We start from the raw sequence: 13,587 nt of genomic DNA on the forward strand, positions 1-13,587 counted from the left end.
CCATGTTAATCTCTACAATACAACTCTTCTCAAAATTTATTTTTAAATTTGATATTCTTGTGAAGAGTTGTAATGACAATTTTAAATTGTTCACCCATTCCAATTCACCTTCATAGAATAAAATGGTGTCGTTTGCAAACTATAGATGGGTGATTGATTGGCACATTATCCTTTCCCACTCTCAACCCTTGCACTGAACCTTTTGAATTTGCCCTTGAAATGGTTCTACTCAAAACATTTGCAATAAGGGTAAACAAAAAAGGGGAGAGAGGGTCTCCTTTCTTGATCCCATGCCTAGTAGGGAAAATAACCATCACTCCACCCTTCTCAAAAACCAAGTAATAATAAGTTCTCAAAAAATCCCAAAATCATTTACACCATCTATCACCAAACCCACACACTTCAAGACCTCAATTAGAAAGGTCCAATCAACCAAGTCATAGGCTTTCTCCAAGTATAATTTACAGATCAAACCTTTTTTCCTAGATCTCTTAATTTCCTCAATGCATTCATTACCAATCAAAATTTGATCTTTAGGTTGTCTATTTTGCACAAAAGCTCCTTGATTAGTAGATATAATGATTGGGAGGATTTTCCTAATAGTACCTTAGCATGATTTTGTAGACTATTCACCAAGCTAATTTGTTTGAAATCTTTTAGGTGAATAGTTATATTCTTTCTAGGAACCAAGGCAATGAAAGTGACATTTAAACTTGGATTTATTACTCTCTTCTTAGAGAATTCATTGAAAATGTCCAGAATATCATTTTTATTTTCTCCCAACAATCTTGGTAAAATGCTAGATTAAAGCCATTTGACCTTGGAGCTTTGGACTTCTCCATTGAGAATACAACTGCTTTGATCTCATATTCTTCATAGTATTTTTCCAGCCACACTTTGAGATCCTCTAAAAGAGTGGGCCAGTCCAACCCTTAAACCCAAATCCTTTCACCAATGGGCTTTCTAAAAGTATATTTAAAATGGTCTTTCTAAAAATGGACTTTCTAAAAGTAGATTTAAAATGGTCTACAAAAGCCCTTGTAATTTCACCTGGTTGAGTTAAAATGTCACCATCAATCTCTAACTTGGATATAAAGTTCTTTTTCCATTGGCCTCAATGTGAAAGAACTTTGTATTCCTGTCTACCTATTTAGCCTTCTATTCCTCAATTTTTTGCTTCTAATTGATTTTTTTTCTTTCAATAAGATATCCTCCAACATTGATAAAAAAAATAAGATATCCTCCAACAGCTCTACAGTTATTGGTTGGGTGTTGCTGCTTCCAGAATTTCAAGGACTGAAGAAAGAAGACTGGTGCTGATTTTTGTTCTTTGAATTCGTAAAAGGAATCCTGATGTTTGTGTTTTTTGTACTATGAAGTTTGTTTATTTTTTGTTAGGGTTCTGCTTTTGCTTTAGATGTTGTTTGGTTGGGGTGATGATCTCTTGTCACCTGGTTATGCTGTATTTGCATTTTTGGGAACAAAATTTTCTTCTTTATCAATCTTCAAAGAAAAAAAGATATCCTCCAATTTGTTCTTCAAAAGCCATTTTATACCCTATTTGATGATTAAGTACTTGTTAAAAGAAGTACTTGTTTAGTACTTATTTTAACAACCCTTAGGCTGTTTGGTAACCCACTTTTCAAATCACTTATTATGTTTTTAAGTACTTGTTGGGGTGGGAATGTTTGGTAAGCTACTTTCCCCATAAGTGCTTATATTTATTCAAATGATATTTTTAGCCCTCACTTCATTTATACATGTATACAATACTTTTCACATGTTATACCATACATTTCAATTGAGGGCCAACGTGAACCCCCACGTGGGCTGCCATGTGGATCCAAATAATAATAATAATAATAATAGTAATAATAATAAATAAATAAATAAATAAATAAATAAATAAATTATCATAATAATAATAAAAATAATAATTATAAATAATATTAATAACTAATATTAACAAATAATGAATAATATTGATAAATGTATAGTATACTACCAGAAAGTACTTTTAAGGTGCAGTTTCCACAAAATTCTTCTAAAGTGCAGTTTTCACAAAATACTTCCAGAAAACACTTTCAAGGCACAATTTACACAAAATACTTCCAGAAAGTACTTTCAAGGCGCAGTTTTCCCAAAATACTTCCAGAAAATGCTTTTAAGGTGCAGTTTACACAATACTTCCAGAAAGTACTTTTAAGGCGCAGTTTTCACAAAATACTTCCAGAAATTACTTTTAAGGTGTAGTTTTCACAAAATTCTTCCAGAAAGTACTTTTAAGGCGCCGTCTTCACAAAATACTTCCAAAAAGTACTTTTAAAGCACAGTTTTCACAAAATACTTCCAAAAAGTACTTTTCAGGCGCAATTTTTACAAAATATTTCTAGAAGGCACTTTCAAGACGCAGTTTTCACAAAATACCTCCGGAAAGTGCTTTTGAGGCGTAGTTTTCACAAAATACTTATAGATGTAATTAAAGATCAGTTTTCACAAACAAATTCCCTGTCCATATTTGTTTAATGTGTCCTAAAGTAACATAAAAGTGCGGCATTTGTAAAATTGCATATCATTTGGACATATACAACATGCCTAGTGTAATAAACTCCAACTAGTAGAACACACCGTGGATGCCCAATACACAGGTTAATTTGGATGCATCATTCCGACTAGATGGCCTAGCAGTTGAAGAATCATGTAAAGCTATAAAACGATGGAATTAGCAATCTGCTTTTTCGTATGTTTTATATGAGCAAAACACTGCACCACCGTACTGATGGACCTGCAAGTTATATTCGACCCAGGTATCGTATATACCTGGACGATGACCAATTAACACTACGTAGTATTTCTTACCAGCCATTAATTACCTGTAATGAGAGAATATATACTATCAACTACTAGATTAACATAAAGTATCTAAAACACAAAGTTCCAACATATAATAAAGTCAAATATATCCGCATTTGATGCATAATGTTTATCAAATCCAGAGAAAAATGAAAACCAAGACCACCAACATTGGTTATGTTGACCTATGCCTCCTCAATGGTGGCTGAGTTTGGGCAGCATATATTGCATCTGCAAGTTGTTGCCTAAGCAGCCACATTTTTTGTTGTTGATCCACACCGTTGATTCCATCTTCATTGAAATCTTCATCATTTGTTTCAGACGGATGTTGAATTTCTATCTCTTCATCATTCTCAAACTCATTAAATAGGGTGTCTCTGTCCTGGTTGTCCCGGATGAAGTGTATTGCCATGCAAGCCACAACTATCAACTGTTGTGTCTTTACTGGATAGCATGGCATACACTTTAGGATAGGGAACTGAGCCTTTAACACACCAAAACTTCGCTCGATGATGCTTCTCAAGGAGGAATGGGCATTATTGAAGTACTCTTCCTTTGTTGTAAGCTGTCCTCCCTTTCGAAAATCAGGCAAGTGGTACCGTGTATTACGGTACAATACCATGTAGCCAGTAGTGTTGGGGTACGCAGAATCAACAACTTAATACTTACCTAAGAATAATAAAGAGAATATGAATATATTTTTACACTTCATATAATGCATAACAAGTTGCAATGTATGCAGCCATACCTCGTGGTGGATGTGGGAAATTATATTTTGGGTTATGCACGACTTCAACAAATATGCGGTAGTCATGTGCAGTTCCCTCCCATCCAACAAGAACAAATGTAAACTGCATGTTGAAATCACATGCGGCCATTACATTTTGTGTGCAAGGCCCTTTTCTATGTCGGTACGGTGTTTGCTTAACAGCAGGGACCCATGCTGATATGTGTGTCCCATCAATAGCCCCTATGCAATTCTACTAAAAAAAACCAATAGCTTTCAGTATCAATTATTTATGATGTAGTTTTAAAATGGGCTCATAGTGTAATGCTACCTTGAAATATGGCCATGTCGAAGTTGGGAGGGCATATTATTGACAAGGAGAGCTTGACTATTGCCATCAGCATGTCATTGAAAAAGTGACTGATTGTCTCGCCAGAATGTTGGAACCACTCTTGCATCATCTGTTTCCTCTCATTATGTCCAACAATATGAAGGAAAATGGCTAGTTGTTCCTCCACTGAAATATCTCAACTGTTTGCAATGAGGCCACGCTTTTCAGAGTATTGCACAATTGTATAAATACGTCTTTGTCCATACGACAAAGTTCATAACAATCGGTCATCGTGCCCTTCAAGGAGAGACCTTGTGTAGACTATTCCCGTATGGTCCATGGTGTGTTTGGGTTATTTGTGAACCCAAGTATCATAATAAGACTCACTCACCATTGAGACAACATTCACAATGCACTCATGCTCATCATCGGTATCCATCACCCCGTTGTAAGTGAAACTACTATTGGAATTCGACTGTATCTGATACCTCAGTCTCCGTTTCAGTTTCCTTATCACTAGTCATCTCTTACGCTATCATGCAATTTAGTAAAGATAAACAAAATTAATAATCAATGAGTGGAGACATAATTGCAGAAAATATAAAAAACACACATTTAATTAACATTAAAATATAAATCAAGTTGCAGAAAATATAAACAACAAATTTAATTAACATTAAAATATTAATCAAGTCCAACGATAATAATCCTACGAAAATACTTGTCAAAATGAATAGTACTCAAGTCCTCTAGTCTCTGTGACAAAAAAAAGTAAAACACAAATTGATGCAAACAAGTTTCACACATTATTGGGATGCTCATACAACTCTTGAATCATCTACAATCGTAAGGTAGGGGACCTTATCGCAATAAACAAGTCACGGAATTCACCTTTCATGAACTGGAGACTAACAAACATGAATAAAGGACTCTCCTCCTCAATCTTAGGGATCTCTTTTAGGAGGCTAAAGCATCGTTCCATAGAATTTAGCCTCTTGTCCTGGCCAACTTTATGGGCAGTTGATAGCTCCAATGCATAGGCAATTCTGTCCAGATTCTTGCCAATCCGCATAGCACCCGACATCTTCTTTTTCCTGGTAGAGTTGCTACTCTCCTCTATGACTTTGTTGACAACTCTATATGAGTGAGTGTTTGTTGGGACCCTTCCAGCATCCTGCATTGTTTCAGATGCAGGCCTGGGTGTCTTTGGTTCATGTTGTAATTCCTCATCCATTCGGTCATCATCTAGAGTCGATTGGATTAACGGCACCACCTCTGGTAGTGTACCCTCATTTGGTGCCCAACTATCATAGCCATGGGCAACTGTGCCACCAAATATGATGTCCAAATCTGCCACATGAGGAAGACCCTTGTATCTAAATTGAGCCGCATCAGGGCATGTCTATCACACAAGTACAGAACTATGTAAGGTTCTGCATAACAAAATGATTAACCTACACGTTTATTATGTTAAAAATTAAAAATTACACCATACCTTCAGATAGTCATTCCAAAAGTCATCACTAGCAGTGAATGTTTCATTCACTGGATCCCAACCCAATCTAGTAAAAGTTGACAGTTTATGGAATATCTTCCACTCATTCTTTACTGCATCCCAGTGATTCTTCATTTGTTTCTGGGTGTAGTTTTTTCCCGCTTATCCTGTTGAAATCCTGAATGACATTTGCCCATCTTTGTCTATCCAATGTAGTATTGGTTCAGTGGCTGGCAATGACTTGTTGCAAGCATACATCCACCCAAATTTTATATAATTCAGGAGTCCGCGTAGCCCGAGAACTCCCCCCATTTCTCCCTTGACTACTAGCCATAACCTACTAATTATGCAATACTAATTATGTTAATATTGACAATAAAATCGAAGAAAAAATGGCCAAAAGAATAATATACCTGAGTCCAAGTATATGAATTATGTTAGTATTGACAAGTATATGAATTTGTTTATTCTTAAATCAAGTTTTGAATTCAGGCTTGAGCCTGCTATTTTGTATTAATCAAGGGGCAAAGTTCAGCCCAAACATGTCCCATGAACTAGACCATACCATCAAAGCTATGGATGAGCTAATGAGGATTGTCTCTACTACTTCTACTTTCAGTGGGTGTGAAAAGAGAGGATTTGACATTGGCCTTGGCAGATTTGGATTTAGTTTGAAATGGGTCTTGTTGGGCCTATATGGCCTTGGCTGAACTGGGCATGGGCTGGAAAGGCTTTTTTTTTTTTTTTGGTTTTTTGGGGAGAATCCAAAGAATTATTCATGGCTGCATTTTATTTTATTTATTTTTTACATAAGTGCATGTTTATACACATCCTACCTCACACCTTAGGCCTATTTGACATTGGCCTTGGTTGGGCCATAGGCCGAAATGGGTTTGGGCTTAGACTTCCTTGGCCTTGGCAGATTTGGATGTGGTTTGGAATGGTTTGGACCTAAGCTTACAGCCGGCCTATATGGCCTTGGCCGAGTTGGGCTGAGCATGGAATAGGCTTGGACTAGCATTTGCTTGGCCTTTATGGCCAAGGTAGATTTGGACTTGGTTTTGAGATGAGCTTGGGCCTAAGGTGGGCTTCTAGATTGGAGTTGATATTGGCCTTGGTTGGGCCATAGGCTGAAATGGGTTTGGGCTTAGACTTCCTTGGCTTTGGCAAATTTTGGATGTGGGTTGGAATGGTTTGGACCTAAGGTTACAGCCGGCCTATATGGCCTTGGCCGAATTGGGCTGAGCATGGAATTGGTTGGAGATGAGCTTGGGCCTAATGTGGGCTTCTAGATTGGAATGGGTTTGAAGCTAGGCATAGCTGGATACTAGTTGGAAATGGGTTTAGGATTCTAGGTGGCAATGAGCTTAGGTTGACAGTTTGACACTTTAGTTGGACTAACTAAGGGGATATGGGCTTGGACCTAGGTTTAGCTCTACCCCACTTAACATATCACTTTGTTCTTGTTTCTTATTTTTTTCTTATTTTTTTTTTTATTTTTTGGGGAGAATCCAAAGAATTATTCATGGTTGCATCTTATTATTATTTTTACATAAGTGCATGTTTATACACATTCTACCTCACACCCTAGACAGATATCTTGGCTTAGGCCTATTTGACATTGGCCTTGGTTGGGCCATAGGCTGAAATGGGTTTGGGCTTAGACTTCCTTGGCCTTGGCAGGTTTTGGATGTGGGTTGGAATGGTTTGGACTTAAGGTTACAGCCGGCCTATATGGCCTTGGCCGAGTTGGGCTGAGCATGGAATCGGTTTGAGATGAGCTTGGGCCTAAGGTGGGCTTCTAGATTGGAATGGGCTTAGGATTCTAGGTGGCAATGAGCTTAGGTTGACAGTTTGACACTGTAGTTGGACTAACTAAGGGGATATGGGCTTGGACCTAGGTTTAGCTCTAAAAGAAAATCTCCAAAAGAATAAATACCTAAATCCAAGTGTATGAATTATGATCAGAAATTTCTGGGATTTTCAACTATCCATGAAGTTAGGTAGCCCTTAGTTGACCTCTTAATGTTGAGCAGTTGCTTTGGCTCAATTCTTAAGCCCTAATCCCAAGGACTAGTTATCATCACTGATTTTTGTTTCACAGTTTTATGTTTTATTATTGATGATTTTATAATTTTAGATTTCCAATGAGAGATCTATCATAATTCATAATAGATTTTAAACATTTGAAACATATCTTTTTCAATTTGTACTGAAACAACCAATAACAACATCAAACGATCAAATACCAATAAAAATAAGATCAATATGTGATAAAAAAAGTCAACTTTTATGAGGATGGGAGAAGGTCCGGTGGGGCACAACCCAACCTGAATTCAACTTTGGGTTAGGATTGCCTAGATCAGGTTGAAAGTTGGGTAGGGTTAGGGGTTCAAAACTGTTTTTTTTTTTTTCACAAGGTGCTGGCAATGGACAAGTTCTGAAGAGTTCTCTGTCAAGCAAATTACTAGTTCATTTCAGCCCAGCCCCGGGCATAGAAATTACTAGTTCATTTCAGAAAATAGCAAGTTTATCTCTAATAAGTTGCATATTTGCAATTGATCAGATCTTTTCAGCATGGAAGTATAAATTCAGCTAATGCAACCAGAAAATAATTAAGGACATATCAGAATGAAGAAAGTGGTGAATTTTTTTTTTCTGAATCATAACCATATAAGCTTCTAAAAAGTAAAAAAGTGAGGCAACATATGCTTTAGGAAAATTTGAAAATTTTGAAAAGAATAAGAATTCTTGCTCATTCTTTTTGAGTGATTTCTAAACCCTGAGTATTGTAAAGAAAAGGGGTCTGAATTTACCTATTTCTAGCTGTAAGATGTGGAGAAGAAACTTGCTTTGAAATAGGTAGGCTTTCAGTGGTCAATACCAAGACTTTAGGCTCCTAGTTACACACAAATCAGAAATTAGAACATTGAACAATTAGAAACTTGCTTTGAAATAGGTAGGCTTTCAGTGGTCAATGACAAATCTGAAGTGTCCCTGAATCAATTAGAACATTGAACAGATCTTCCTCAAACATTGAACAGTTGAGGGATCCAGATTCCAGAGTGTCCCTGAATCAATAGCCGCACTGTTATCGTGTACAAGTCAGGAACTGTGTAGCCTATTGAGAAATTCTAGCTAAAATAGGAATTCATCCAACCCTTGCATTCCTCAAACACGGAATGTCGTTTAGTGGGTTTCACACACTGTATGTGGGAAAAGAAATCCACAAGAAAGAAGAATAACTGAAGAAGCAAAACAGATTTTCCATGAGGTTATGTGCTTTTGAGGATAACGGCCATCAATTACAAGTCAATGAGACCAATTAATGCAGCAGTCTTTTGATGTAGTTGAAGTTGATCTCTAAATTTGGGTTAGGGCACTAAGCAAATCATTATCAAACCTTTTTCGAGGTCTCTGTCGAGTTTCAAGTTAAAAAAAAACACTAGGAAGAAAAAATGGACAGTCAAGTATAGGTCTGCAAACTTACCTCTTGTTGCCGGTGGCCGGACGGTGAGAATGTCGCCGTTCGAACAAGGGAGTTCAAGTGTAGATCTGTGAAGAACAGGGAGTTCAGGTTAGAAAAAAAACCAAAACAAATGGTTAAAATGAGAAACAAACTTCAGGAAATAGGAGGAAGTGGCCAAACGACAAATCCGCCGGCCACTGTTCCTCACCGCCGATCGTCGCTGGTGGACCTGCCAACTGGTGCGCTGCTGCTGCTAGGGTTTGAGGGTCGAATGAGTGGAGAAGGGGGAGGTATAACCTTGCGGGGGTATTTTGGTCATTATAAAATTTTGTTAGGGGCTGGTTCGTCCTATTATTTTGGAGAAGTACAAAAAGGCCAACTTGAAGTCACTTTTTCAAAGAAGTACTTTAAAAAAAGTACTTCCCCACTTTTTTACCAAACACCCATAAGTACTTAAAAACCACTTAATGTGTGGTCCCATGTCTTAAAAGAAGTACTTCTTTTATTATTCTAAGTGTTCTCAAACACCACCTTAAATCTCTCTCTCTTTCCTCAATTAAACCTTGTGCCTCTTTATTATCCAACTTTTCAATCTGATCGTAAACCTCTTGTTTGCTCTCTTCTAGTCTACCAAAATGCAAATCATTCTATTCTTTGATTTTTGTTTTCAGCCCTTGTAACTTCATGTGAAAACTCATTCCTTTTCATTGTATTCTAAGGCCTTTCCTCTTTCCACCATTCCTTTATTTTTTGAATAAAACCCAGATGGCCTAACCACATGTTTTCAAATTTGAAGGGAGTTGGACCCCAACCTCTCAGTTCTTCCTTGTATAATGCTATCAACCAATGGTGGAATTATTCAAAAATTTCACATTTGATGATATTTGGAGGAATTGGTCCTTGGTGGCTTCTAGCTCAATGCAGAAGGTTATGGCAAGGTTGGCTTGGGCTCCTCCCATTGAAGGATTTCTGAAATTAAACTTCGATGGGAGTAGTCAAGGCAACCCAGGCCCAGCTGGAATAGGAGGGGTCATCAGAGATCAGGAAGGAAACTTAAAAGCACTCTTCTCAGGACCAGTGGGGAATGGAGACTCCTTAAAGGCAGAATTGTACTCTGCCCTACAAGGTGTACAGATTGCAAGAGAGTTAGGATTGGAAAATTTGGTGATAGAAGGGGACTCCAAGGTGGTGGTGGGTTGGCTAAAAAACCTAGATTCAGTGATCTGGGTTTACAGAAATGAATTAAAGAAATTCAAATGGTTAACTCAGCAGATGGAGGTAACTATGCAATGGGTGGGGAGGGAGGCAAGGCAAATGCTTTTGCCGACTCTCTAGCTAAAAAAGGGGTAACCAGGGAACAGTTATACTGGGCCTAATTGTAATTTTATGATGTTTCTGTATCAATGAGTGAGGGTGCACCTCGTGCCTCATATTGGGATGCTTGTAACAAACTATTTATCATCTGCTTCTAATGTAATCAATTGAATTTTATCTATCAAAAAAAAATGCTATCAACCAATGGTTTGATGTTATTCTGGGTAGTGTCTTCAATACTAGTCCACCCCAATGCTCCTCCCAATCTATCAAAAGCAAGAATCTATTTAGTGTAGAGCAAATGGGGGATTAAGTTGGAGACTTGACCAAGTAAAATTATGATGGGCAAGGGGCAAATCCTTGGGTTCAATGGAATTCAAAAATTGATTGAACTTCCTCTTGCTGGTTGTGATCCTTTGCCTTGGATTATTTGTCTCCTCTGAAAATATAACAACATTGAAATCACTTTTAATACACCAAGGGCCCTCCCTCAGGCCTCTAATCGCATTGAGTTCCTCTCACATCTCATTCCTTTCTCTGTAACTATTTGGTCCATAAATATTTGTTAAAACCCATTCGAATCCATCCTCAACCTGTTTAAATTTAATGAAGACTGAAAAATTACTAATCAACTCTTCTACCCCTTCTAGAACTTCACTCCTCCATAGTGTGATGTTACCTCCCAAGCCCCCCCCCCCCCAAGAGGGGGATATCACCTAGGTTATCCCCTTGGATCTCCAAAGACTTCTTACCCACCTTGTATCAAAGTCAGTGAATTTGGATTCCTGCAACAACACCACATCAGGCTTTTCTTTCCTAATAGCCTTCTTTATGATAGCTCTTTTCCTTGCACTCCCCAAACCATGTACATTCCAGCTAATTATCCTCATAATAACTTTATCTGGTTTCCCCTTGATAATAATCCCTTTTATTAACTACCTCTTCTTCTTTTTCCTCTTCCACTAAATTCCTTATCCCCTTTGACATCCAGTCTCTGTCTCTCATTCTCACTTGGCTTCCTCTTACTAATTTTCTCCCCTTCTTCAAACTTTTTGATGTAGGCTTTCAACTCAGTAGTGTGTTTGAGCTTGCTACCTAATTTCCCAATGAAACCAACAACTGAGTCTTCAACTTCTTCACAACTCTTTCTATTTGACTTTCCATTCCTCTCATCGAGTTTTTCCTCTCCTGCATCTGATAGAGCTCTCTTAGAATTCTCTATCATCTTTTCTATGTCATTCTTTTTTAATTCTTCCTGGAAATTGCAAAATAACCTCCATATTTTTTTCACCCTTTTCCTTCTCTTCCTTTGTTCTCCCCCTCAGAATTCTGACCTTCCCCTTCAGCCATCTCAATTGGAACTGAATATTCATGGGCTCTTGGATTGACAAGAGAAGAGGAAACAGGAACACCTGCTTCAGGCACACGAGGGATTGGTACAAAGACTAAATTGATACTAGTACTTGACTCAGTTTCCCCCTTAGGTTGTGTCCTCTGCACAATTGTATTGTCTCTATCTTCTGCGTCAAGACTTTTTGAATGAAAATCATCTTGTTAATTACCAAAACTAAAAAAAAAGATCTTTTTTTGAAGATAAATAAAAAATAAAATTTATTAAGAAAATAAGAAAGGATACAACAAGGTGATAAGAAATCATCCAACCAATGAACAAACCACAACTTTCAACTTAACCCCTTATACAAGAGATGATCAACCTTACAAACATCAAAGGCATCCTGAAAACCCCACCCCAAATACAGCTACCAAGAACCCAGCACAAATATCAAAAAACCCTTCCACAAAACACGACGAAAAACATACAATAATGTAACATCCCAACCATCCCCCCATTACTACCTTAAAACCATGAACGCACCACCCAAAAGATCAATTCTGATGAAATGCTGACTTCAAACTTTACCCAAATTCTCAGCACTTCCAGAGATTAAACAGAGCGTTTGCTTCTTATTTGAGGAGCTTTCTTTGTCTTCTTCTCCTTCTTTAGCCCCGTCCCAAAAATTAAAAAAATCTTACTTGGCCAGGATTAATTGTATTATTTGTGGAGTCTATATATTAGGATTTCATCCTTTGACATCTACTTCAGAAGTACAATCATCTGTTAAAGTTCATCATCATCGAAGTCTTGTCCCAACTCCCAACTATATGGGGTTGACTACACGAGTCCTTTTCTGCCATTCTGTTCTGCTCAGTACCATATCCATTGTTAAATTATGAGCCCATAAATCATTTCTCACTACTTTAAACCATGTCCATTTTGGTTAGCTCCTAGCTCTTCTAGTTCCTTCAACTTGTAACAGATTGCTTCATACTGGTTCTTTAGGTGGCCTTCTCTGCACATGACCATACCGTCTAGTCCACTTTCCCTTAAATCATTTGATAAAGTTACCAATAAAAAATGTACAATATTGATCTTTTAGTGATGGGATGTACAAAATGGAATTGGATCATGCTGACTTCTTTAAGTAGTTTACTATATTTATATATATGCTAACCATTTTCAGGAGTTTATCAAAGCATATAAATTCATAATAGGTTTACTGCATGAGAGAACCTGAAGTCTTCTAGCTACGTTGTCATTTGTGATTATGGATTAGAAAAAGTTCTTATTTTGCAGGAGGACCCCAGCCTCTATCTTGGTCAATAAGGATCAAAGTTGCCATTGGTGCTGCCAGAGGGCTCTCTTTTTTGCATGATTCTGAATCTCAAGTCATATACAGGGATTTCAAGGCTTCTAATATACTCTTAGATGCGGTATCTGCAAATTGTTCCATCGGCATTTAAGATCCTGATCCTTAAATATTCCTAAATTTATCATGCTTTACTGATGCAGGAATTTAATGCAAAACTTTCTGACTTTGGCTTGGCAAAAGCAGGCCCTACTGGTGACAGGACTCATGTCTCAACCCAGGTCATGGGTACTCATGGCTATGCAGCACCTGAATATGTTGCTACAGGTCCATTCGTCTCCCATATTTAATTAGCTTGTTCTTCCTATATCTTTATATTTCTTAATTACAAAGTTTCCTATTATTGCCATATTATTGTTCTCCTTGAAACTCTAAATGCTTTTGGTATTTTAAAATCCCTCTTAAAAGTTAGACCAAGCCTTCATATTGTTTTTGACAATGATGGAAATTTCTTATTTTATGTTCTTTTTTTTTTCTATTATAATTTGAACATTATCTGTATAAAAGGCATCAGGAAACTGTGCAAATTCAATGTTCACGCGATTCTTGTATTACTAGGGCTGTTCATGGGTCGGGTTGGGTTGGTTTACTGGTGTTTTTCCGACCGACCCAACCTAGTCGAGTTACCTAAAGATGAAACCAAATCCGACCCTATACTAAGCAAAACCGACCTGGTCGGTTTGGGTCGGT

At 37.5% G+C, this 13,587-nt stretch overlaps 1 protein-coding gene across 3 annotated transcripts in view; it reads left to right on the forward strand.

Annotated features, from left to right (window-relative positions):
• LOC104598283 (putative serine/threonine-protein kinase PBL3) overlaps positions 1 to 13,587 on the forward strand; it is a 49,887-nt gene that overhangs the window by 15,670 nt on the left and 20,630 nt on the right. For all 3 annotated transcript variants that reach the window (XM_010260271.3, XM_010260270.3, XM_088891120.1), the window contains 2 exons: positions 12,825 to 12,961; positions 13,041 to 13,164. In XM_010260271.3, the coding sequence (XP_010258573.1) occupies positions 12,825 to 12,961; positions 13,041 to 13,164 (261 nt within the window). The remainder of the gene's footprint in view (positions 1 to 12,824; positions 12,962 to 13,040; positions 13,165 to 13,587) is intronic.

This window comes from Nelumbo nucifera, chromosome 7 (assembly GCF_055504915.1).
Source record: "Nelumbo nucifera cultivar China Antique chromosome 7, China Antique-T2T, whole genome shotgun sequence".
Classification (NCBI taxonomy): domain Eukaryota; kingdom Viridiplantae; phylum Streptophyta; class Magnoliopsida; order Proteales; family Nelumbonaceae; genus Nelumbo; species Nelumbo nucifera.